The following is a 23,397-nucleotide window of genomic DNA, read 5'->3' as shown; positions in this document are numbered from 1 at the left end:
AAAAGTTCAGGTATTTCCCTCTAAGCCTCGGAAGCCCAACAACCTACAAATACAACCATTGGAAGATGAATTGTGCCATCAAGTAGCTATTGCTGTTTGTGTTCCGGGCTTTGTTTGTCCTGGAGTTGTCTTTGGGGATGATTGTGGATCCGGTCTGAAGCAAATGTATTTATTATTGAAGGATTGCTGAAGTGGAACACTCGGATTAGAAGGATTTGCTTCTACTGCTCTTGATTTGGTGTCATCCAGTAATACTATAACACTAGAAATAGATAGAGAGAGAATATAGAGAGGTCCTGAAGGTCATGTCGAATACCTCATTATTGAGGCTTCTTGGTTTGGCGATCCAAAGTTCAGCATTTCCTTGTCAGCCCATGAATCCCAACAACTTTCAGACAGAACTATTTGAAGATGCACTTTACCATGAAGTGGCCATTATGGTTTGAGTTATTCCCATTGTTTATGCTTTGTGGTGGCCTGAAGATCTGTTTGAAGCAAATCTCTTCATTATTGAAGGATCGCTGAAGTGGAACTCTCGGATTAGGTTGATTTGCTGCTACAGCTCTTGATTTGGAGACAGCTAATAATGCAACACAGCACTGTTCCCATAAAATCTAACAATATATACTATCTGGCCAAAAGTTTCAAGGGCTGTTGAAGAGGAATTTTTATTTTAGGAAGATTTTTTGAAGCTTCTTTCGATTGGCGAGGTCGGTATATGATACATACAGCAAACGATCACAACAGAGAAGAATGAGTCATGTTTCAAATGTCTATAATGATTCATTTGTATTACTTATACTAAAGCTCAGGTCTTTAGCACCAAGCTCCATAAGATCCATAAGATCAACATTTTTTGAGGATGAACCAAGTCCCCAAAGATCCACTGACCTTCAGATGACATCATTGTACTAATTGATACATGTATGGACCATAGAACATGCTTGCACTGAACTTGTTTCAACTGCAAACAGTTTTGAAGCAGAAATTATTGATTTGTCTCCAGGGTGAAGGATTGCTGAAGAGGAACTCTTGGATCAGAAGGATTTGCTCCAACAGCTCTCGATTCAGAGATATCCAATAATGATCCACACCACTGTTTCACAATGAAATGTAACTAGAAACAGAGAGAGAAGACAAAGAGGTCCCCATGGGCAAGTGGAGCAGATAGAATGTTTCACAGATTTTAAAGCTCAGACCTTTTAATCTAATCCACAAAAGATCTATCAACCTTTTGAAAAGCATCATTCAAAAATGAACTATGGCATGAAGAACACTCTGGAGTGTTGTCTGATTTTTTTTTTCTCCACTTTAGAGATGCTTGGGACAAAATTGTCTTCAGACCAAATTGTTTTCAAGCAGCACCTATTGATTTAGCTCCAGGCTGAAGGATTGCTCGGGACGAACACTCGGATTAGGCGGATTTGCTACAGCAATTCTTGCTTTAAAAAAAGAGAAAATTCGGGCTCTTTAAGAATACTGACCCTTTAACACAACTCTTTTAACAGAAACACGACTAGAGAAATAATAAATTGCCTCGAATGGAACAGCACCCTTATCTAGGCAACCTACGGAGATCAGAGAAAAAGTTTGAAGTTCTACTTCATCCCAGGTTTCTTTGAAACTTGAGTAAATTTGAATTCCAGCAAAAAAAATTGATACGCGTTATCACAGAGTGAAAGAGTATTTCTCTTTTGTCTCCTTCTGATCCGAACCACGTTCATGAATAATCATGGAAAGTCGATTTCACTTTAAGTAAAATCATCGTATCCACATGGTATCGTTGTGGACGCTGGGATACAAAGCACTGTCGAGGCTTTATGACATAAAATACACAAGAATCTACATGCAGTCCAAGTCATATGACATGTGATACAAGGGCAACGGGGAGCCTGTGCCTATCTCAGGCGTCATTGGGCATCAAGGCAGGATACACCCTGGACGGAGTGCCAACCCATCACAGGGCACACACACACACACTCTCATTCACTCACGCAATCACACACTACGGACAATTTTCCAGAGATGCCAATCAACCTACCATGCATGTCTTTGGACCGGGGGAGGAAACCGGAGTACCCGGAGGAAACCCCCGAGGCACGGGGAGAACATGCAAACTCCACACACACAAGGCGGAGGTGGGACTCAAACCCCCAACCCTGGAGGTGTGAGGCGAACGTGCTAACCACTAAGCCACCGTGCCCCCAGGGCAACATACAGAACAATATTCCCTTCCATTTATGGTCAGCGTGTGGCAGCTGACCACCTGAGCCAGAGAGACTTACGAACCCTGGGTTCCGAACCCTGAACAAGGGACCAGCAGTGGTAGCTTTTTGGTCCTGGGATTTAAACACACAACCTTCCAAACAGTAGGCATGGGTCTTAACCACTGTGCTATTACTACCTTTATTTCTGCTTAGGCACAAGAATAGTGATGCTCCTTTAAAAAAACAGAAATCGTGTACACTAAAATGGTAAGGAAGGAGGTTATTTCAAATGGTAGCACAGTGGAGAAGTGACTAGCATTGGCACCTCATGCCTTCAGGGTCACCAGATCTGTTTTTTTGGGGGGGTTTTTGAATGTTCTATCCATATCATTGTGGGTTCCCTGTTTGTCTCAAGGTGGACTGGTGACTTTAGGTATGAATTAGAGTAATAACAAGGAAGGAACAAGGAAGTACAAGAAACTGGGGTACAAGTGCATGAATAATTTTATTGATAAATCTATATTAACAAGAAATGATACTGTATATATCCATCCAACTATTTTCTGTACTTTATATCCTACAAATGGTCAGAGTCTATCCCAGAGTGCTTGAGGACATAAGGCAGGAGGCACCACGGATGGGGTCTCGATCCATCACAGGGCATAATTGCACACACATACACACACACATCCATTCACATCCACTGAACAAGGCACCATGCCCTATAGTAGATATTGTATATAAACTATAAACCAGACAAAGGAGAAGTACAAAAGAGAATAATCACACAAAAGACAGTGAATTAGAAAGTCAGAACATGGCACACAAACAGTACTGTAATACAGAGTCATGTTAAGAGGTGAACATTCCTGGAACTGAATGTGTGAATGTGTGTGTATTTTCTTATGATTGGCTAGAGTTCTATCCAAGGTGAAGTCTCACCTCACTCCCAGTGTTCCTGGGATAGATCCAAGATCCTAGACAGAGTAAAGGTGTTAGCTATAGAGCCACAACGTGTGACAGTGCTAATGGCGTAAAAAAGCGACTTGTTTGCATGAAATATCTACTTAAAATATCAATATCTGCTTTCCCAGACTTTCTGTTTTTAGTGACCAGATTTAGTTCAGAAGACTGAAATAATACGATGCACCTTTTGGCCCATAAACAACCCTGCCATTTTCATAATTACACAAAGGAATTGAACGGCATTGAAGACAGACGCCGAGAGAATGCTAATTTATGCTAACCTGAAAGCGAATATGGTACGCAGTGTTACTTTGGTGCATTGGGAAGATGTTGATCATAAACATAAACATTAAAAGCTGTGAAAGGAAAACAACAACAACAACAACAACAACAACAACAACAAAAATAAATAAATAAAAAATAATAGGAATGAATTTAAACGAGGACTGTACCATGGATCAAACTCGTTTTAATTAATTTTTTTTTTTTTTTTTTTAACAAAACGCAACCCCAGAGACCAAATCACAAATGAGGGACACCAGGGTTCATGTGCCTTTACTTTCTAGAGTGCCTAAAATAGAAATTTCATTAGGAGGGCACCAGGTGACGGGGTGTAATAAGGAACCATGGCAGTCCCATGACAACACGACTTCAACGTCTTCCATTTCTCCGACTCCAATTTATTCTCCCCAGCCACCGAAAGCTTTAAACCTTTCTCTTGGCCGTCTATTCGATAAGATGCCGCTGGCCACGAATGTGACGGTTCTTAACAGGAGAAGAAGACATCACGAGTGTGTCATTCGGAAGAATCGGGTACGCGAGACTTACTGCAATTACCAGGCTTTCACTGAGCAGGACAGACAGGACAGGACTTCTTACTTTTTTATACAGCGTCCTGTAATGGATGTGTTAATTGCGCAATGAGGACATGTTTTTCACCTTACTAATTTCGACAGTCTGTCACGACCGTATTCTCCGAGTCGTTCGCGTCGCAGAGCGAATTTTATAAACCGTGTGTAGATAAATACCAGAAAATATAATGATATATTTTACATTAAAGAATATCCAAAACCCCCCAAACAAAACAGTGGAACAGTGTTTATCTACGAATCTTCTTTATGTTCATTTTCATCTCAATTATTTTTTGAGGCTTATTTCTCGCTTGAAATCCTAATCATCTAAATCTCTATTGATTTCTTTCTTTTTTTCTCGTCGTCCTTTATGTCCTATAATCAGACCGAACATTTGTTCCTGTTTGTCCAGCTTCCCCGGAGGCTTCAGACGTAAAAGATTAAACCCATTTTGCATCACGTAACACATTGTGTCTTGCAGATGGACTGAAAAGGTTTTCATTCTGAGTCGCTTTCAGAATCGTGATTCATAATATTTTTCCTGCTTTTTCTATTTTAAAAGCCATAATTAAGCTTTTATATATGTATATATGAAAAAAATACAAAAATAAATAAATAAATGGCCCATTTTCACCTGGAAATGTTTTGTGCTCAACATGACCTATTTACCATTTTTTCTTGTTAGCTGAGATTTTCAAAAAAAAATAAAAAATAAAAATAATTACAGAAAAATTGGAGGTAAGATGAATTATAATCTAGTCAGTTGCAAACTCATCTTATTACCATTAACATTAACAGATTTTTCCTGTTTCCATTTTCATTCCTCACCCCTTTCTGTAGCTCCACCTACAAAAGAGATCTAATACTTTATCATTACCGCAAGAGACAAAATCTACATCAATTAAAAAAAATCTAAAAGCATCGAACCAAAGCGACTGTTGCTTCGATCTGGTCGATGACGTCAGGACCTGCGATGAGTACAGAGAGTCCTGTACTGTACGTCCCTCTGCCTTCTAACGCTTTCTCTCTGTCTTTATTAGACGTATAAAACATCTCACACAACCGCAGAGAGCTTTACAAAAGACTGCCATATGAACGAGAGTATAACAGAAACAAATAATAGGTACAATAGACGCTGAAAGCTTTCGGTGCTCTTTGTCAGCAGATAATTACTTTAAATAATGAGCGCAAATTAAAAAAATCAGCTTTTCTACATTTGGCTTATTAGTAAATTAAAGCATCTGTGTTACGTCTTGTGTAATAATGCTGCATTATCAGCGTTAATTATCATTTAATAATAAATTAATTTGTCAGATCCCCCCAAAAAATGTTGTTTCCTCCTGTTTTCTTGTGTTCATGTGCAGCAGGGCTTAAGACTCACAGCTTAAATGATGTATCTGAGGAATTTAGTCCAAATGAATCAATAAAGAAATAAATTACTGACTGGATGCGTTCACGTTTTCACTTCTCACACTTATAGTGGTAACATTCACGAGATAAACGACAAAATGTGGATGTAAATGGATTTACTATGAGTTTAAAAAATGTACTTGACCCAAATTTTTGCCAGTCCGTGTTCCAGTGATCTCTACTGATAAAGCCATTTGACTCTGAATCGACTCACCTGCAGGAAGTGAATCAAACACGCTGTATGTTTTTGGGTTGCAGTATTGCAGAATCAACTGATAAACTGCTTCACTAAAATGAACCTTAATCAGTGAACACATTAATTAAAGGGAGAGTGATTATTAAAGGGAGAGTGATTATTAAAGGGAAAGTGATTATTAAAGGGTGAGTGATTATTAAAGGGTGAGTGATTATTAAAGGGAGAGTGATTATTAAAGGGTGAGTGATTATTAAAGGGTGAGTGATTATTAAAGGGTGAGTGATTATTAAAGGGTGAGTGATTATTAAAGGGGGAGTGATTATTAAAGGGAGAGTGATTATTAAAGGGTGAGTGATTATTAAAGGGGGAGCGATTATTAAAGGGTGAGTGATTATTAAAGGGTGAGTGATTATTAAAGGGTGAGTGATTATTAAAGGGGGAGTGATTATTAAAGGGTGAGTGATTATTAAAGGGTGAGTGATTATTAAAGGGGGAGTGATTATTAAAGGGAGAGTGATTATTAAAGGGAAAGTGATTATTATTTTGTTGTAATCACATACTAAAAATATTGAATAAATTTGCATATAATATAAAGATATGTTCAGTCATATGTTGAGATAAACAAGCACATTTTAAATAAATAAATAAATAAACAAATAGAGTTTATAGTAACTCTGTAGTTGATGAACAAAGATTATGCTATACAGTATACAGTACTGTACGTTTCCTTGGTGTTAGCATAATAAACACTTTCTTCCTGTACGATAAGAACTTTAGCTCTAATAGAGGATTTTGTCTCTATTTGGTGCTCTTAATTTAAAACGGAGGTGCTTCTACACTTCTCTGACAGGGATTAGCTCTAGGGAAATACAGAAAGAAAAAGCATTAAACTTTGATAAATGTCAAGCTTTTTTGGCTCGGTCTTTCCCAACGACTTTAACAGTCGTCCTCCGAGACGAGACGGATCAGTCTAGACCGGCCGACGGTCAGCCGTTAATTAAGGAGGCGGTAAAAAAGACACGGTGTCAGGATCCTTACCTTATGCTCAAATGCTAAAGGGAGGTTTGAATTGTCTAATTAGGCTTCTGAGTAAAAGTTTGGTTGGCGGAATGCTTCAAACTTTCTTCAAGAACTAGTGGGCTGTTTGAAGAAAAAAGCCATTAGTGCTTCACCTTCTTTTTCTCTTTTTTTTTTTTTTTTTTTTTTTTTTTTTTTTTTTTTTTTTATAAGCAGAAATAAAAAAATCCTAAAACGGTCCTTAAAAGGAGAAGGAGGTTGTGTAGCCGGTGTTGTGGTGGTACCTCCTGAACGGTAAAGTGTTCCAAAAGCTCTCCAGAGCCGCGAGGTAAAGCTTCACACCGTCTCCATAAAGCGCAGACGTGGGCCAGACGGCCAGGTTTTAAAGCGTAGACACGTCTGTACGCCTCCTACGGTCACATTCGCATGCTCGTGTAAGTGTCATGACTCATGTCTGTTTCCCTTTCATGCTTTTTTTTTAAGAGTCTGTCTCACAGGTTTTGCTCGGTTGCAGGTAACGGAGACGAGGACCGGGCCTCTCGGTTGCAGCACCTACGATAACCTGGACTCGGTGAGCTCGGTGCTGCTGCAGAGTCCAGAGAGCAAACTACACCTGCAAGGTAAAGTCTAAATCCACATCCTCATCTGTACCTGCTCATGTACTGGAATTAAAAACTCCATATCTGGTGTAGCAGAGCTGGAAATATCAGTCACTCAGGAGCCTCGGAGGAGCTGATTTCACGTTGGGGTTATTAGTTTTTATTTATAGTTGCTCTGTGGACTAGTAGTTTTAACAGGCTGAAAAATAAATAAGAACAATAACAATAAAAAATTAAAAAAAACGCTTAACCTTATTGACTTTGAAAATGAAAGTTTTTGCACTCATGGTATTTGGCAGATGCCATTATCCAGAGCTTATATTTATACAGCTGAGCAGATGAAGGTATTGCTCAAGGTGGTGCTGTGGGATTTGAACTTCTTCACAATCTCCTGATCAGTAGTCAAACATTGTAACCACTCAGCTAGCGCTTCACTACCGAGTGTACAAGTGCTACACAGCTGTAGCTAAGTTTATACTCTACAATGGTTTAACGCATTACAGTACTTAAAGGTGGGGTCTTCGTTGTTTGAAAGCCAATGTTGACTTGATTTGGAATCACCAAAACAAACGCGCCCCTAACCCAAATGGGTCCCACCCCTGTATTGATAGCTCCACCCACACATACATACGTAACCCAGGGAACTAATGGAAAGAAACGTGTCTTTATCATAGCTGAAGGGAAGAACAATACGATTGCAGATAAACAAACAAGCAAAAATGACACACAAGCATAATCATGTAAAGGACAAAGACATATATTAGTTCTGTGTAACAAAACAAAACCAACGTTACTCACCTATCGAGAAGGAAAAAAGCGCCTCGGCGTCTTAAGTAAAGTTGGTCACATATTCACAGATTGGAGTTTCCCGAGTCAATAACTCCTGAGCTAAACGCTGTTACTACACAAAACACGGTTGTAGCTGCGTCTCTACATTACTACGATAGAAAAGAGGTGGAAACTCCAATCTGTGAATATGTGACCAACTTCCTGCTCCTTCAGTTCTCTCCAGCGCTGGAAAGCTGATCCTATATTAACACGTCCTACTTCTTACCTTATCGTAAGTCTTTCTTCTCTTTCTTTCTTTGTTTTTATCCTCCATGTCAATGTTAAAACCGCTTTCTGCTAATGTCACACATGCGCACTGAACACTCTCTCCGCCCACATTTGTTAAATATGCAAATGAAAATAAATAAATAAATAAATAAATAAATAAATAAATAAATACAAAACTGAAAAAACCTGCAGAGAAGCTGTTAGTTATTAGGTACACATTTATTTTAGATAAATGCGACTCAATGCTAAAACTTGTTAGAAAGAATCAATCTCTTTTGAATCTGTCTTTCCTCCTCGATTTAAGTGACACTGAACATTTTATTCCTTTTAAAAAAATCCTCTGAAATCTGTTTAAAAAAAAAAAAAAGCAGTCGAAGCCGAGTCTCCCGGTGTTGACTGCGAAGGCCACAACATATCGTTCACATCATTACCCTGTGGGCGGTGACGTGAGGGGCGGTGCTATGCTAAAGAGACCACACCCCTGAGGATAGAAGAAGAGCTGCCTGTTTTTTTCTCTTTATATTTATAATGTAGTATTTTTTTTTTTTTTTAAAAAGAAGATTTATTACACAATTAACAACCGATGCGATTTCTGTCTGCTCACACAACATGCGTGTTTGACAAATAAAAGTAAAATCAAATAAAACCAGAGACTGAGCACGTAGGGAACAAGCGTCTTATCAGGCGAGGGTGCTGTAATTGTCTTCTTGTTCCATTTATCATCCACTTGTACATGTGCTTTCTGTCTGTCAGAGAAAAAAGAAAAACAACCCAAAACAAACGAGATGAAAGACAGTCGCAGTCGTAATTTTAGTCTCGGCTCGTATCGCTTCCAGCTTCGTCTGTGCAGGTTTCTGCGCTGGAGCTTTGACTGGGAGAGAGAAATGTTTTCCTTCATTTGCCATTCAGCTTCGCGTGAGACACATGAATTCATCCTGAAGAGATTGCTGTGTCTGTACGGATTTGGATAATGACGTTGTCTGTCAAACACACTTTCAGCTTTCCTCAGCTCACAGTCTCACGTATTAAGATTATAGTTCCCACATCCGGTGGATCGACGTCGCCGTCGGTATGAAATCGCCGTCTAGCGATAAAACACGGCCATGCAGAGCGTGATCCTCGGCTAGCGACGTAAAGAAATGTAGCATTCGGCGTAGCAGCTACCTGTTAAAATCCCACACAGAAACACAGAAGTGTCATTTGATGGTAACAAAGAGGCTCTATTTCATTCTTAACACACAGTTTATTGTTTATATTCATCGGTACATACATCATATCACTTCTATCACGATCTATAGATTTACTGAGGAACAGAATTCAAGAAATGAGAAATGAAAATGAAACAAATGATAGTTGTGGTTCTTTGTGGTTAGAGAGAGAGAAAGAGAGAGAGAGAGAGAGAGAGAGAGAGAGAGAGAGAGAGAGAGAGAGAGAGAGGTATAAATGGAAGAGAAGAGAAGAAACAGGAAGAGAGACATACTGTAGAGGTAAAGGATAGCAAGGTTGAGAGCGTTACAAAAGCATAAAGGAAAAAAGATGGAGGAAGGAAAAGGGGGTAAAAAAATGAAGAGGAAGGAGAGAGAGAGAGAGAGAGAGAGAGAGAGAGAGAGAGAGAGAGAGAGAGAGAGATGAAAATATAGAGAGAGTGGGGGATAGAGAGAGATAGTGAAAGATAGAGACGGGGAGGAAGAGAGAGAGAGAGAGAGAGAGAGAGAGAGAGAGAGAGAGATGAAAATATATATATATATATATATATATATATATATATAGAGAGAGAGAGAGAGAGATAGCAAAAGAGACAAAGGGAGAGAGATGAAGGAAATAGAGAGAGTGGGATATAGAGAGATAGTGAAAGATAGAGACAGAGGAGGAAGAGAGAGAGAGAGAGAGAGAGAGAGAGAGAGAGAGAGAGAGAGAGAGAGAGAGACGGTCAAGGGAACAGATTGACTATAGACAGAGAGATTAATGTAGATGAAGGAGAGAGAGAAAGAGGTATAAATGGACAGGAAGAGAGACATAGAGGTAAAGGATAGGAAGATTGAGAGAGTTACAAAAGCATAAAGGAAAAAAAGAAGGAGGAAGGAAAAGGGGGTAAAAAAAGTGAAGAGGAAGGAGAGAGAGAGAGAGAGAGAGAGAGAGAGAGAGAAATAAACCTAACCATTTATAGCTGCTATACCATAAGTGACAACAGGAACTAACTCAATTTTATTTCTATAGTGCTTTATAACAATGGACATTGTCTCAAAGCAGATTTATAGAACATAAGAAATACAGTACATAAAATTTAATATTATACAAAAATTCAAGATTTATATCTAATATTTATCTTGAATTTTTGAATAATATTAAACTGTGTTTATATATTAATATTTAGTGTTTGTATTTATCCCTAATGAACAACCCTGTGTCAGGCCCCCGGATACGGTGGGAAGGAGACAGACCCGTAGGCAGGATAGCTTCAAATGAAAGGGGTTTAATACAGTAGGGAAACAAACAGACATCCACACGACACGGGGTACTAACGGAAATTACACTAATGAATCCGCGCTGCCATAGGCAACGCGGCTCACATAAATACACACACAGACAATCACAGAATGGGAAACAGGTGAGGAGACAGGGAGGAGCAGACAAAGGCGGGGCAGACACGTGACAATAATAAAAACATTAGCACGTGTCCTAAGGTCCGCGCAGATCCCTGACACCCTGAGGTGACTGAGGTGACTGTGGTGAGGAAAAACTCCCTTAGATGGAAGAGGAAGAAACCTTGAGAGGAACCAGACTCAAACGTGAACCTCATCCTCATTTGGGTGACACTGGAGGGTGTGATTATAAACTGTTATAAACACCAGAGAGTGATATTATGAATAATGTCCTTTCTACAGTCAGATACAGTCTGATAGTTGTGTATTGATGAGGAGGTTGTTGTCCTCAAACACCACATGGAGTTGGTATCTTCTCACTGAATGTCTGAGTCCTAATGAAGTGGAATCCAACTGGAGCTGGAACATCTCTAGATGCCTCAGGATCCTCACAGGGTTGGTCTAAAATCGTCATGAAGTGGATGTTCCACAACACATGATGTGTGGTTCATTTTTTGCTATTTTGCTGCTGTTAAAAGTAATAATATGAAGATTTGGGGATCTTCAGATATTTTTGAGTTAGATATTAAGTTCTTGTCACTCCATTCAAACCCCATGATTTTGTGCTACCGCTAGCTGTGCCTCCAGAACCGTGACCGAGTGGTTATGATGAATATTTCATTTGCTGCAAAGTGAACAACGCTGTTAGCAGTGCAACTCTTGGTCCATCTTTCATCTGTCCTTCACGTCTTTTCTTCTTTCCTCTCCGAAAGCTTTTTTTCCCTCCAGCGATGCAACATCTGGAGCCAATAGCCTTTGATGCTATCGGTCATTAAGCTTCCTTTAAAGCATTGTAAACAGGCAGTGACAGCACATCTCTGTGCTTATATGGATTAGCCATCTGGCACGCCATAAAAGTAATGCAAATTGTTTATACGCATGTGAGTTTAATGATGAGAACCGATGCTAGAGAAATGGATGACATGATGTACCGGAAAAAAGAAGGTTGGAGAAAATGGCTGCTGTTTTCTCAAAATTGGGGTCTCAGGCTGGTCAGGAGGATGTTTCAAGATTAAAATAAACTAGCAATGATGCTAACATGTCAGGGTGTAAACATTCATTCATTCATTCATTCATTCATTCATTTTCTACCGCTTATCTGAACTACCTCGGGTCACGGAGAGCCTGTGCCTATCTCAGGCGTCATCGGGCATCAAGGCAGGATACACCCTGGACGGAGTGCCAACCCATCGCAGGGCACACACACACACTCTCATTCACTCACGCAATCACACACTACGGACAATTTTCCAGAGATGCCAATCAACCTACCATGCATGTCTTTGGACCGGGGGAGGAAACCGGAGTACCCGGAGGAAACCCCCGAGGCACGGGGAGAACATGCAAACTCCACACACACAAGGTGGAGGTGGGAATCGAACCCCTAACCCTGGAGGTGTGAGGTGAACGTGCTCACCCAGGTGACACGTTAGCATCATTGCTAGTCAGAGCTTCTGACCCTCCATCTTTCCCCTATTATTGAAACCCTTGAACTTGAAACCCTCAACCCATGGCACAGGTTAGCTAACACCATGCCTGAACCTGACAGATCGCTGCTTAGCGTCTGAAAACACACACATACACACATACATACACACTCGCGATAGGGTGAAGTGTGGAAAATGGAAATGCAAAAAGACGATGGAGAATATTGCAGAAAAAAAAAAGATGACATTTCAAAAAATAGACATGACATTTTGCAGGGAGTCGGCAACACATGTGAACTGCGGCGTGTCTTATTTTAGCAAGACGAACGTTATTAAGTGTTCTTAGCCGAGCAGGGAGGTTTGATTGACACGATAGGATTTAATGGAGAAAGTGAGGAGTGATCACAACAATCTGAGGAAAAAGCAAAGCTTCCATCACCTCCTATTAGGCAATGGACTGTTTTGTCTCTATTTAATAACAAATTACAAAAGGTCACATTGTGAAGGATTGTTGTAGCCATTAATAAAATTGCCTCCGAGTTCCTTGTGCCGTGTTTTGGAGCCGAGCGCTGACACAGATGACAGTTTCCCTGGAAAAAAATTGTAGAGCCCTTTGTGATTTCTCAGCATTTAAACCCAGTTAGAATTTACTGAGATCTTTTATGAATATTCGGAACGTGTTTGTGTATATTTGCATATTCTGTATGCATGGCTTGTAATATCGTACCTTTTAATATTGTAAGTGTTTTTGGGAAGAGAATGTAGTGTATCTCCAGAACCTGACCTAGTACATGACCTAGTGTGTGTCTTATATACATTTTAAAGATGCTCTTTCTTCACTGAGAGCAATAAAACTCACTCCAAGCAATTAATTCTTCTGCCTCACTAAACTGTACCATCATGTATCATTTGCCCCCCCCCCCTTTTTTTTTTTTAAAATACATTTAGTTTTTTCAACAGGAAAAGTGAAAGTAGTGTTCGCCTGGGGGGCACGGTGGCTTAGTGGTTAGCACGTTCGCCTCACACCTCCAGGGTTGGGGGTTCGATTCCCGCCTCCGCCTTGTGTGTGTGGAGTTTGCATGTTCTCCCCGTGCCTCGGGGGTTTCCTCCGGGTACTCCGGTTTCCTCCCCCGGTCCAAAGACATGCATGGTAGGTTGATTGGCATCTCTGGAAAATTGTCCCTAGTGTGTGATTGCGTGAGTGAATGAGAGTGAGTGTGTGTGTGTGCCCTGCGATGGGTTGGCACTCCGTCCAGGGTGTATCCTGCCTTGATGCCCGATGACGCCTGAGATAGGCACAGGCTTCCTGTGACCCAAGGTAGTTCGGATAAGCGGTAGAAAATGAGTGAGTGAGAGAGTGTGGATCAAATCCCATTGCCAAGGTCTGTTTGTTTATTAGTACCTTATCTTTCAAATGGTGAGTGTTTCTGTAAAAGTCTGGTGAGGGAACATTACAAGTGAGAACATGAACATGCTTTGTAAAGGTTCTACGTTGTTAAATGTAGCTATATGGGCAAAACTACATGCACCCCTGACCATCGGACCTTTACACAGTTACCACAAAGTCAGAAGCACACAATTTCACCATTTCAACATTTACCTTCACCTGAACTCCCGGTTACTGTTGGAGAGGAAGAACTCAAGTGTCCTGTACAGAACCCTGACTCTGACTCAAGCCCACTTAACACCTTTGACATGAACTGGAACTGGAGTCATACTGTAAGGTAGCCTAGTGGTTAAGGTGTTGGGCTACCAATTGGAAGGTTGTGAGTTTGATCCCAGGTCCACCAAGCTGCCACTGTTGGGCCCCTGAGCACGGCCCTTAACCCTCAATTGCTCAGCTGTATAAAAAAATTAAATAATGTAAGTCGCTCTGGATAATGGCCAAATGATGTAAATGTAAATGTAATGAGTCTCCTCAACATCTCACTAATGCTCTTATAGAATGTGGGGATGATCAAAAATCCACACAGCCACAATCCAATATCTTGTGCAAAGCTTTATCAGGAGAGTGGAGGCTGTCAGGTGTCCACGTACATTTCTTGGTAAATTGCTCTGGTATAAAGTGGAATTAAACCCATTGGGGTTACAAATATTTGTCCTTGAAAAGACAAACGGAATAAAAGTAGCAGGTATAAATTTATCCAGCATTTATCCAATTATGTCTAAAGTTAATTATACAACAGCTTTGCGGTTATAATCTCACACTAATTTGCCTATCGCATGAGTAGGCCAGGAAGTTCTTTCCAGATGGATGCAGATTCAAATTCATGCTCGGGTTTTAATTCGATCCTGTAACAAGTCAGCTGTGTGAAGTCAAGATACTCAGCGTACTTTTTATCTGTGGATGAGTCTCTTTCACCAAGCTGAATGTCTTTGCCTGGAGACACCCAGCAAACAGAGATAATGACACACATCTCCGTTTCCAGATGCAATAAAATCAACCTCACCGTCACGGACCGACTGCAAAGCATCGCATCGCGGTTGGACAAATTACCTTCTGACAGATTTTCTTTTTTAATACATGATGCATTTTTTGCATGGTGATGTCACTGTACACTGTCTGCGTGTGTATCGTTGCATTGACGTCGCACCGACCAGATTGGGTCTATCAGCTTCTCGGTAGGGATCGCAGAAACAGATGAAGTTAGGAGTTTATTCTGGAGTCGAGCCAGAACAAGCCGACCTTCAGGCCAACATGCTAGCGCTGAGCATCCAGGACATTACTGCATCGTGACTAACGCCAGATTTTATGATAAAACTCTTTAGGGACGAATTATGCAGAAAAGCAGCATCTAGGTTAGAATTTTTTTGAGAATTATAGCTTCTTTATGGTAGACACATTACTCTGGCACAACAGGATGTCTTCCTTGCCATCTGCAAATCATTTAAAAGCTGTAACATAACATTTTATACAGCATCTTCAGGACAGAGCAATGTGTGCTTTTAGGATTCTCATTATTATGAAAAGCTGGGTTTGAAGAAAAAGAGACACTGCTGTATCCCACAAACATTCCCAAGACTGTTGTAACATAAATGATTACAAGAACTAACTTGTCATGCAGAGGTTTGTGTGTGTGTGGAGTTTGCTTGTTGTCTCCATAATTCAGGGGTTTCCTATAGGTTCTCTGGTTTCCTCCACCAAAGCCAGACATTTTAGGCTGATCGGCATCTCTAAATTATCATGTTAAAGGTGGGGTCTCTGATATTTGAGAAATGCTTCTGAAAACTGCGTTTGGCCACCAAACAAAACAAAAATCAAAACAAACGTGTAGCCAATGAGCAGAAAGGGGCGGGTCTTGTCAATATGGGCGGAAAGAGTGTTCAGTGTGTATGTGCGCATATTCACAGATTGGAGTTTCCCGAGTCAATAACTCCTGAGCTAATCGCTGTAAACGCCAAACAAGCAAAAATGACACACAAGCATAATCATGTAAAGGACAAAGACATATATTAGTTCTGTGTAACAAAGCAAAACCAACGTTACTCACCTATCGAGAAGGAAAAAAGCGCCTCGGCGTCTTAAGTAAAGTTGGTCACATATTCACAGATTGGAGTTTCCCAAGTCAATAACTCCTGAGCTAAACGCTGTTACTACACAAAACACGGTTGTAGCTGCGTCTCTACATTACTACGATAGAAAAGAGGTGTTATTTGTGTAGTAACAGCGTTTAGCTCAGGAGTTATTGACTCAGGAAACTCCAATCTGTGAATATGTGACCAACTTCCTGCTCCTTCAGTTCTCTCCAGCGCTGGAAAGCTGATCCTATATTAACACGTCCTACTTCTTACCTTATCATAAGTCTTTCTTCTCTTTCTTTCTTTTTTTTTATCCTCCATGTCAATGTTAAAACCGCTTTCTGATAATGTCACACATTTTTGTTCTGATAATGTCACACGTTTGTTTTGATTTTTGTTTAACTTGTCGTCCCGACAAGCTAAACATTTAATGTCTGTGTGATTGTGCCCTGTAATGTGTTGGTACCCCATCCGGGCCCCCAGCCACCTTAGATAATCTCCAGGTTCCCAGTGACCCTGTTTAGGAAAAAAACACTAAAGAAAAAATGGATGGTTAATTGATTTTGTCTATAACAGCACATTCTAAATTGTCTTTATTTTAGTAATTAAATGAAACTGAGCAGGTTGTGGTTTAGTTTGTCGGTGCATGTATGGAACCGACATACATATACTCTTACAGTATGTAAGGCGTTTTGAAGTTTAGCCGCAGCCGAGTGACCTTCTATTGTTGTGCAACATAAACAAAGCGGCTTTGTCCACAATCACAGAGTCAGGCTCTGCTTTGCCAACATGATTCAGCCCATATTGTACCCCGCTCTGTAACCTCCATCTCTGACCTCCCCTGACAAAGACTGAGCTGCACGACAGGCTTCCTGGCATAGCTGCCATTCAAGATAGCGTAGAAAGCAGCATGGCTCAGAGAGATGGCCGTATGAAATGCTCCAGCCATAGCAAGGTCAACGTGAAAGGGGTATAGAGACGAGTCTGAGAGATCGTTATTAACCCAGAGGTGTCGAGGCGACGTTTGGCATTCGGTCAGTGCTGAATCCAACATGTTTCATTTCTCCTGGAGGATTCTGCTGGATATCTCATCTTAGACTGCCTATTAGGTTCCTTGGGTGGTTTTGTTCCCCTTTCTTTCTTTATTCTTTGCACTTTTTCTTGATCAGGCTCGTGGAGAAAGACATAAACCTGCAAATATGAGGCAATGGACTTTGCTCTGAGTAGTAGATCTGTAATAATCAACTCTTGTTCGATTGCAAATTCAGCTTTATTGATTCAGCAGATGCTTTATATACAAATTGACCTACATGCAGTGTCCAATATAATCATAAAGCAGAGCAGGTCAAGGTTAATAGCCTTCCTCAAATGATGGTCCGATGGTGATCCTCTGGCAAGCGTGGGAAAGATCTTTAGCTCTGGAGCTAAAAATCAGAGAGCAATGGCAGAGGAATTTTTCCAAACACTGATGGAGATGTGCCTTGTAGATCTGCAGGAAATTAAGCGAGGGAGATGGGCTTGCTAATTTTTGCTAGATGTTGCTAGGGAGCCGAGATCTGTTTTCTACGTGCTGATGGGAACAGTCAGGAAAATGTGCATGGGGTTTGCATACAAATTACGTCTGTAGCTTGCTTCCTCCTCTCAAGCATTCATTTAGGTGATTTGAAATTGGACCTACGGTGTTTTGGGTAAATTGCTGTTTTGCAAAATGGCAAGGAACGAAATCACTGGGATAAAAGCACTGCCTCGCTTTAGAGCAAAAAAAAAAAAGTATTTTTAAAAACTAATGCTGCCATTTTGAGTTTTTTGAGGGATTTCAAAGGTCAAACGAGTTGTAACCTTTTAATCGCAATGAGTTGCTGCACCAAAAGCTCTTTCTGGAGATTTTCGACAGGAGGGAAATGCTGTGCTGCCGTCAGTGACATAAATCAGAAAGCTGGTGCATGCAGAAGCTTTCATCTAGGTATTTCTGGTGACAGGAGAATACAAGAGTCCCTTTTCTCTCCCACTTTTCAAAGAGCTTCTCTTTTTGCCAGGCTTTGTTATCTTTAGGCCTGGGAAGCGCTGATAACAGTGAATGATAATGCAACAAAGGGCTACAGAGCGATATTGCATTTCTCTAGCTTGGATTTAGACTGAAATGCTGAGGCAAAAAAAAAATATGGCATCAAGGGAAGACACCTATTAAAGCTGCATCATGACTGGTTCATGCAGTTCAGAGAAAGAAATCGCATGCAGCAATAAACAAGTAAATGGCTTTATTGCGTAAATACGGCGAGAGGAGCAAAACATTTATTTCTACAGCATGCACAAGCTCTGTTTGTGAGTTCTGTGATCTCTTCTAGGAACAATGGTACCAAGGATGAGAGAAATAGATCTCTAGTATCTTTGTTAAACTGTTTGGTCAAGGAAACATGAAAAACAGAGAATGGAAGTGGAAGTAAAGATCTAAAGTACTAAACGTTCCCAATTTCCCACAAAGTGAACAGAGTGAAGATCCATCCATTCATCCATCCATCCATCTATCCATTCATCCATCCATCCATCCATCCATCCATCCATTCATCCATCCATCCATCCATCCATCCATCCATCCATCCATCTATCCATTCATCCATCCATCCATCCATTCATCCATCCATCCATTCATCCATCCATCCATCCATCCCTCTATCCATCCATCTATCATCCATCCATCCATCCATCCATCCATCTATCCATGCATCTATCCATCCATTGAATCAGGATTCTTTTGAATCATTTCCTATTTGTTTGGTTCAGTTTCAAGCTGCAGAGAAATAAACAAAGGAAAAAGGAAAAGAACTGGTGTATAAACTCTGTATAAATGCTGTGGATAGCACAGAAATGTCCAAAACATGTCCATCCATCCATCCATCCATCCATCCATCCATCTATCTATACATCCATCCATCCATCTATCTATCTATCTATCTATCTATCTTTCTATCTATCTATCTATCTATCTATCTATCTATCTATCTATCTATCTATCTATCTATCTATTTATTTTCTGTTGCAGAGTACTCAGGGAACAAGATGCAAACCCATCACAGTTCCTGATGCCATCACAGATCCCACCTGAACCAATCAAACACAAATTCATACAATACAGATTATTTAAAGATGGCAGTCAAAAACCAGAGAATCCAGAAGAAACTCCCAAAGCACAGGAACAATTTTAAACCCCACTAACACAAGACAGAGGCATAAATCCAACCACAGTGGTGCGAGTAAAATGTTTTTAATTTTGGCGAAGAACTTTGGTAATATGGTGTTACTTACAGATCCACCCGGGTCACGGCACCGATTTGTCTGAGATGATACTGAGCCCTAGATATTCATTTCCCGATGGGATCAGTTTAGTGTTATAGTCAGTCATCAGTCTGGATCACACGCATACATTAATCTTATAATCTCATAATAAAATAACGATATGTTCCTTTTAAACAGTCCTTACTCTGTAAGATTGAGATTACAGTAGGCATCGATTTGGATCGGATAGTTTGCATATTAGAAGCAGTCGCGTTTCTTACCCTACAGTTTCATTTGTTTCATAGGTAGCTTTAGATATAAAGCAAAGATTATGTAAAGCAAATCTCCACAATCCACTGAATTAAATTTCACCCTTCCACACAGCTGTAATGTGTTCACATGTGATATTAGTTTAGATGGTGTAAGGGGTGATGTGTCTGATAAAACATTCCGAGATCGGTGTGTTTATAACATCACAAATCACTCTCTCACTCATTTTCTACCGCTTATCCGAACTACCTCGGTTCACGGGGAGCCTGTGCCTATCTCAGGCGTCATCGGGCATCAAGGCAGGATACACCCTGGACGGAGTGCCAACCCATCGCAGGGCACACACACACACACACTGTCTCTCATTCACTCACGCAATCACACACTAGGGACAATTTTCCAGAGATGCCAATCAACCTACCATGCATGTCTTTGGACCGGGGGAGGAAACCGGAGTACCCGGAGGAAACCCCCGAGGCACAGGGAGAACATGCAAACTCCACACACACAAGGCGGAGGCGGGAATAGAACCCCCAACCGTGGAGGTGTGAGGCGAACGTGCTAACCACTAAGCCACCGTGCCCCCCATCACAAATCAACACTCGTTCATACTGTAAAGTCTGTTAAAGCATTATTTATTAAATGACTTGATAATATCATCATCGTAAAAAAACATTACCCATGAGGCCATGCGATCCCTCGTCTTTCGGACAGTTGAATTGTTCAATCCTTTACTAATGACCTGTTTTAGAAAACGTCAAAACGGCATAATCATACAGCGAGAGCTGAACCTGACAATCGCAGTGTTTCGGCGCTCAAATTAACGTTCAGCCGTCTGCAGAGCCGACTGCTGTGACTTATTAAAAAGGGGTTTTGTTGTAAATATTTCTGGATTTTATTTCCGACAGAAATAAAAGTCATCAGACCCGAACAGCTCGGCTGTTTCCTTTCTGTCGTTTTTTGATCCAAGTCATCCTTCCTCCTTGTTAAACGCTGTTGCTAATGAACCCTCCATATAAATTTAACTAAATGCTCCTTCATACACACAACAAACATGTTTTCTTCCAACGGATCAGGAAATAAATCACTTTTAGGCATCTAAAAAAATCTGCTCCACACGCAACATTAAATTGACTCATCTAGATGCTTACTATATATTAAATTAATTGGAATGAGAAACGGAGATGGAGAACAGCGAGTCCATCATCTCTTTAGCTCTGGCATCCATAAATTAGGGAGAAAAAACAAAAGCAGATAGATTTTTCAGCGTTCCGTTGCCCTCTATCTCTCTCCTCCACCCATATTCTCCTTTTCTCTTCTTCTATGAGTCATGAGCCTATCTGCTAAGATTTATGAATATGTTCGAATAGCCTGAGCCAACAGTTTTCAAAGTGGTGGAGAGAAAATAAATTAAACAGCCCCACAGGCAATTCATCTGCAGTTTGATGGATTACATACCCATCATCGCACTCTCCCTCTTTCCCTCTCTGTCGCCTTCAAATAACAGGAGAAAAAAAAAACCCTTGGTAAACAAACAAACAGGAACAAAACAAATCAATTAAGACGTATGTGCATCGGGGGCTGGCAGCGATAAATTCAGGGCTGGAAATAAAGTTATGAAAAACAATCGTTTTGAACCGACGCTGCTCCGGAAATATTAAAAGATATTAAAAAAAAAGTGTAATGAAACTATAAACCAAATCACACCTATTAATCAAATTATAGCCAAAAAAGTTTTCCGTAAGAAACTGATCACGTTCGGTTTTGGTTCACATTTGAGGCGGACATTAAGAGCTACGCTCACATTTCCTGTTTAAGTACGGTACGCGTTTACATTACACCTGTTCAGGCGAATCAGGATTCTTTTGAATCATTTCCTATTTGTTTGGTTCAGTTTCAAGCTGGGGAGGCACGGTGGCTTAGTGGTTAGCACGTTCGCCTCACACCTGCAGGGTTGGGGGTTTGATTCCCGCCTCCGCCTTGTGTGTGTGGAGTTTGCATGTTCTCCCCATGCCTCGGGGGTTTCCTCCGGGTACTCCAGTTTCCTCCCCCGGTCCAAAGACATGCATGGTAGGTTGATTGGCATCTCTGGAAAATTGTCCGTAGTGTGTGATTGTGTGAGTGAATGAGAGTGTGTGTGTGTGCCCTATGATGGGTTGGCACTCGATCCAGGGTGTATCCTGCCTTGATTCCCAATGACGGCACAGGCTCCCCGTCACCATATGATGATAGGCACAGGCTCCCCGTGACCCGAGGTAGTTCGGATAAGCGGTAGAAAATGAGAGAGAGAGAGAGTTTCACGCTGCATAGAAATAAACAAAGGAAAAAGGAAAAGAACTGGTATATAAACTCTGTATAAATGATGTGGGTAGCACAGAAATGTCCAAAACATGAAGTTGGTTCTACAAATCGCTTCTTTAAAAACACGCCTTTGCGTCTTTGTATGTTTCCTCTTTTTTGTTTCGTTCGTCTATTAAGAACATTTTGTCTTTATTCAGCACTACGGCTCTTTTTTTCGCTTCGGTTTATCAGCTCATTTCTTAAAAGAAAACGTCACGACCCAGAACACGAAGGTGTTTGATACACTTCCTTCAGTCAACTAGATTCAGAGTCGACTCACTTTCTCACTAGAGCTCACTCAGGTGTGGATCGAACCTTGTTTGCTCCACCCCACCCCACCCCACCCCACTCTCCCCCACCCCACACTACACCACTCACTGAACAGACTGAACCCTGGACTGGTCCTGAAAGCACCATTAAACTTTCTCATCACAAACCAGAACGTCGGCAGAGACCCAGAGATGAAAATGGCTTTCTGAACAGACAGGAATGACTGTAATCAAAATCTGAGGCGTTCAGATAATCAGAAACGTTTACGGCTTAATCTCGCTCTGCTTAACGTCATGCGATGTCAAAGCCAAGCCTCACATCAGACACTGGAGTAGCGAGCAGAGGAATGGCTCTGTTTGAAAAAGCTCGGCGGCTGGCCGCAGCCGCCGCTGCAATGCCGTATTATTTAGAAGATTGATGCCAGCGTGATTCGGTTCAATTCTCTGGGATGCCAGGCGCCCAGCTAGCTGATGAAATCTCTCCTGTGTGACCTGCGGGTCAGCTCTCAATTGGAGTTGGTCAATCTGGAGTGTGTTTCTGCCTGGACCAGCGGGCCGATAAATCGGCCACGAGCGCAGATTGCCGACCCTCTTTCCCCATGAGACTGGACCATGCTTGTTTTTTTTTTCTTTTCTTCCTGTATTAATTTGAGGCTTTTTCACTGTCAGACGGTGTTTGTGGCAGCTCGACGTTTCTGCTTGTACACAAATATTTGCGATACAACTTTCCAGTAGGTTTAAACGTGCGCAATATTATAAGTCACTACAGTGTCATGGTTTTAATGAATTCAGCAATGTTCTGGATTCTGATTGGTCAGAAGGCATTAATACGTTTTTAATTCAGCCAAAATTACACTTGTTTAAATACATTGGTGTTTCCATAGTAACAAGTAGGGTTAGGGGTTAGGGTTTAGGGTTAGGGTTTAGGGTTAGGGTTTAGTATTCGTTAAACATTTGAAGGAGAATATTCTCCAGTGTTAGTGCTTTGTTTTTGTGTTTTGTTTGTGAAAGGAAACCAGGAGCAACGATTAGCCGAATCTTAACAGTTTTTATTGTCTAAACAATACACAATGCTACTGAAGGCTCATTGTATGCTTAAGTATTGTGTAGGTCCAGAATTATTTATTATTCAGTAGTGAGGAAGAAGTTGGGAGGAAGAAGAAGAAGAAGAAGAAGAAGAAGAAGAAGAAGAAGAAAAAGAACACAAATTGCACACAATGATGGTGCCAGTAATCACGAGGTCTGCTGACTAAAAATGGAAAGGCAGAAATTGCACAGTGCTCTAAATTACAGGTTGAGAGTCAGATGAGCTGTCCACAGCATCGATGGTGTCCACTGAACCGTCAGCAGTGAGG

General features: G+C 40.9%; 1 protein-coding gene across 1 annotated transcript in view; it reads left to right on the top strand.

The window, feature by feature from the left end:
* brinp1 (bone morphogenetic protein/retinoic acid inducible neural-specific 1) overlaps window positions 1-23,397 on the top strand; it is a 119,272-nt gene that overhangs the window by 70,054 nt on the left and 25,821 nt on the right. Inside the window, exon 5 of the mRNA XM_060863605.1 lies at window positions 7,162-7,267. Coding sequence (XP_060719588.1) covers window positions 7,162-7,267 — 106 coding nt within the window. The remainder of the gene's footprint in view (window positions 1-7,161; window positions 7,268-23,397) is intronic.

Source organism: Tachysurus vachellii, chromosome 26 (genome assembly GCF_030014155.1).
Source record: "Tachysurus vachellii isolate PV-2020 chromosome 26, HZAU_Pvac_v1, whole genome shotgun sequence".
NCBI classification, from domain to species: domain Eukaryota; kingdom Metazoa; phylum Chordata; class Actinopteri; order Siluriformes; family Bagridae; genus Tachysurus; species Tachysurus vachellii.
This window is presented reverse-complemented; position numbering and strand designations above follow the sequence as displayed.